The sequence below is a fragment of the Parus major genome, chromosome 1A (genome assembly GCF_001522545.3).
Source record: "Parus major isolate Abel chromosome 1A, Parus_major1.1, whole genome shotgun sequence".
NCBI classification, from domain to species: domain Eukaryota; kingdom Metazoa; phylum Chordata; class Aves; order Passeriformes; family Paridae; genus Parus; species Parus major.
This window is the reverse complement of record NC_031773.1, coordinates 52,854,332-52,857,316: the sequence shown is the minus strand read 5'-3', so window position 1 is coordinate 52,857,316 and position 2,985 is coordinate 52,854,332. Positions and strand designations below refer to the sequence as shown.

Below are 2,985 nucleotides of genomic sequence, written 5' to 3'. Positions count from 1 at the left end.
GTTTTTTTGTTTGTTTGTTTGTTTGGTTTTTTGGGTTTTTTTTTTGTGGTGGTGGTGGGGGAACGGGGACCGACCGTCACTCGGGCGCCCCCGCCTCGCAGGACTCCCCCTCGCCCATGGCCAGCGGCAGCCCCGCCAGGATGTCCAGCGCCGCCGGGCAGCCGCCCTTCCTGCAGCCGGCGTGCTTCTTCGCCGCGGCGGTGGCCGCCGCCGCCGCCCCTCCGGGGCCGCCTCCGGGAGCGCCACCGCCGCAGCTGAGCCCGGCGGGCGGGCAGCCCTCCCCGGGCGGCAAGCCCTCGGCGCCGCGGGCGGCCAAGCGGCAGCGCTCGGCCTCGCCGGAGCTGATGCGCTGCAAGAGGAGGCTCAACTTCAGCGGCTTCGGGTACAGCCTGCCGCAGCAGCAGCCGGCCGCCGTGGCGCGGCGCAACGAGCGGGAGCGCAACCGGGTGAAGCTAGTGAACCTGGGCTTCGCCACGCTGCGGGAGCACGTCCCCAACGGCGCTGCCAACAAGAAGATGAGCAAGGTGGAGACGCTCCGCTCCGCCGTCGAGTACATCCGCGCCCTGCAGCAGCTGCTCGACGAGCATGACGCCGTCAGCGCCGCCTTCCAGGCAGGCGTCCTCTCGCCCACCATCTCGCCCAGCTACTCCCACGACATGAACTCCATGGCGGGCTCCCCCGTCTCCTCCTACTCCTCCGACGAGGGCTCCTACGACCCGCTCAGCCCCGAGGAGCAGGAGCTTCTCGACTTCACAAGCTGGTTCTGAAGGCCGGCCGCCCTCCCGGCAGGTGGGTAGGCGCCGCGGAGGCCCGGGGAAGGCCGGGGGGGATAGCGGGGGGACGGACGCGGGGCGGCGGGGCCGCAGCCGCCGGGGCAGGGGGCGCAGCCGGGGCTGCCCCTCGGGCGGGCGCCGCTTGTCCCGCCGTACTTACGAGCGGCTCTGCGGCCCGACGCTGCACTGCTCCCGGCGCAGCTCTCATCTCTTCTCTCTTTTATTGTTACAGGACAGTTGCAAAAGGGAAAAGAAACAAACAAACAAAAACCAAAAAAAAAACAACCGCCCACACAAAAACAGGTCACACACAGAAAGACAGAAATCCACGCAGAAAAAGAACCTGTTGCGTTCCAGCTCCCCTGCCGTCGGAGGGCGGTGCGGGCACGTCTCTCGGCGGGCGGGCACAGCGCTGCGCGCCGCGGGGGCGGTCGGGGCGGTCGGCCCCGGCCCCGGAGACCGGCCGGCCTTTGCACTCCGTCGCACTGCCACGGACTGCGCCCCGGAGGAGCGGGTGTGTCCGGCGGGGGAGCCCCGGGAAGCGGGAAAGGGCGCTGCGCTCCTCGGCCGGCGGAGGAGCTCTTCCTCTTCTTCCTCCTCCTCAGCAGAGAGGCGGCCCATCTTCGCACCTCGCCGCCGCCGCGGCCCTTCAGACACTGGCGTTCATCACCTGTGGACAAAGTTAGTTTCCCGATGTCTGTGGAGATGCTGAAGTTAAGCTATGCTGTACTCAAAGAAGTCCCTGGATCCCCGTCAACCCCCCATCTCCCCGTGCCTCTCCCTCCCCTCGATCCAAGCTTTTCCTCTCGTTTCCATCATAGAATGCTTCCAATCTTTTTTTTTTGTGAATTTTTTTATGATGAGAAAATCTATTTGTATCTATCCTAACCCGGTTGGGGATATATTAAGCTATTTTTGTACATAAGAGAGAGAGAGATTTATAGAGGTTTTGTACAAATGGTTTAAAATGTGTATATCTTGATACTTTTTTTAATATGTAATGCTTATTACCTCCTCATGTTTAGACTCGTAGTCAACGTTACCTTACAATTGCCATTTTTGTATGTGGTTTTGTAAAGGACTTGGATTTCCTCCAGATGTACTTTAGCACCAATGTGTCTTACTTTATAGGAACTTCGTTAATGTATTAATAATGTCATTAAACAATGTTCAAAGTGAACAAAGTTTATGCAGCTATTGTCCAAACGCAAAACGGTAGCTATTTGTTTTCATATGCTGCCTTTTGGGAGAAAAAGGAAAAAAAAGGAAAAAAAAAAAGAAAAACCAGACAAACAACCCCCCCCCACACACACCACTGCCTTTTCTTACTGTTTTATTACAAACTTACAAAGGTCCTGTATAACCCTATTTTATACAATCTAGTTTCATAATAAAACTTTTTTTTAATTAAAATGATCAGCTGCCTACCGCATGCAATTTTTTTTTTCTTTCTGCCATTGGCAACGATGAATGTAAGGACAGAATGTTAACCGATGTTATACCGGAGCTAAGTTGCATATGAAGTGTTTGTATCTGATGGATGTAACATATATATCTTTATATAAAAATGCAAAGATCTAGCCCTATCACCATTGTTTTCTTGCCCTTCTGTGTTGCAAATGTGTATCCAAATCAAAAGGCGAGGGGATTATTAATGATTGCATTGTCCTTCCTGAAATCACTGCACATTACAGAATTCCCCCAAAAGCCCAAGTCTTAAAAAAAGAGGGCGCTCCATCCCGCGTTTCGGCGGTGTGACCCTGTCCTCCTCCGCGCCTCTGACCCAACGGGGCAGGAAAACACGGGGGATGGCACAGCCGCCGCCACCCAAAACACGGGGCGCTGTGCTGCCTCTGCGAACACACTGGCTGGGGAAATAAAACCCTCGCGGAGAACACGGGAAGCGACAGGAGAAGGGAGATAAAATTAAATAAATAAATGAAGTAGTAGAAATCGGTGGAAGCGTAGAGATATTAGTCTTTCCAAACTTGTTATTCTGCCTAAATAGCGTGATCTGCCTGTAAAAGTAGCCAATTACCAAGACTCAAAAAGAAATTGGACTCTTCCCCCTATTCTCCGCTTCTTTTTTTTTTTTTTTTTTGGCTAGCCTGCTTGTTGTCAGTTAGCAAGGACGTGACCAGAATTCGCCTTCTTTTCGCCTGGCTCCTGCATCACTTGCAAATTCAGTTTGCGTGCACCAAGCCAAGCGGAA

General features: G+C 54.5%; 1 protein-coding gene across 1 annotated transcript; it reads left to right on the top strand.

The window, feature by feature from the left end:
• ASCL1 (achaete-scute family bHLH transcription factor 1) lies at nt 1-2,349 on the top strand. Its single transcript, XM_015627096.3, has 2 exons — nt 1-789; nt 1,006-2,349. The coding sequence occupies exon 1, from the start codon at nt 117-119 to the stop codon at nt 765-767; it is 651 nt and encodes a 216-aa protein (XP_015482582.1). The 5' UTR covers nt 1-116; the 3' UTR covers nt 768-789; nt 1,006-2,349.
• The last annotated feature ends 636 nt before the right edge of the window (nt 2,350-2,985 follow it).

Coding starts and splice junctions, on each gene's coding strand:
- ASCL1 (XM_015627096.3), top strand. CDS start 117: ATGGCCAGCGGCAGCCCCGCCAGGATGTCCAGCGCCGCCGGGCAGCCG.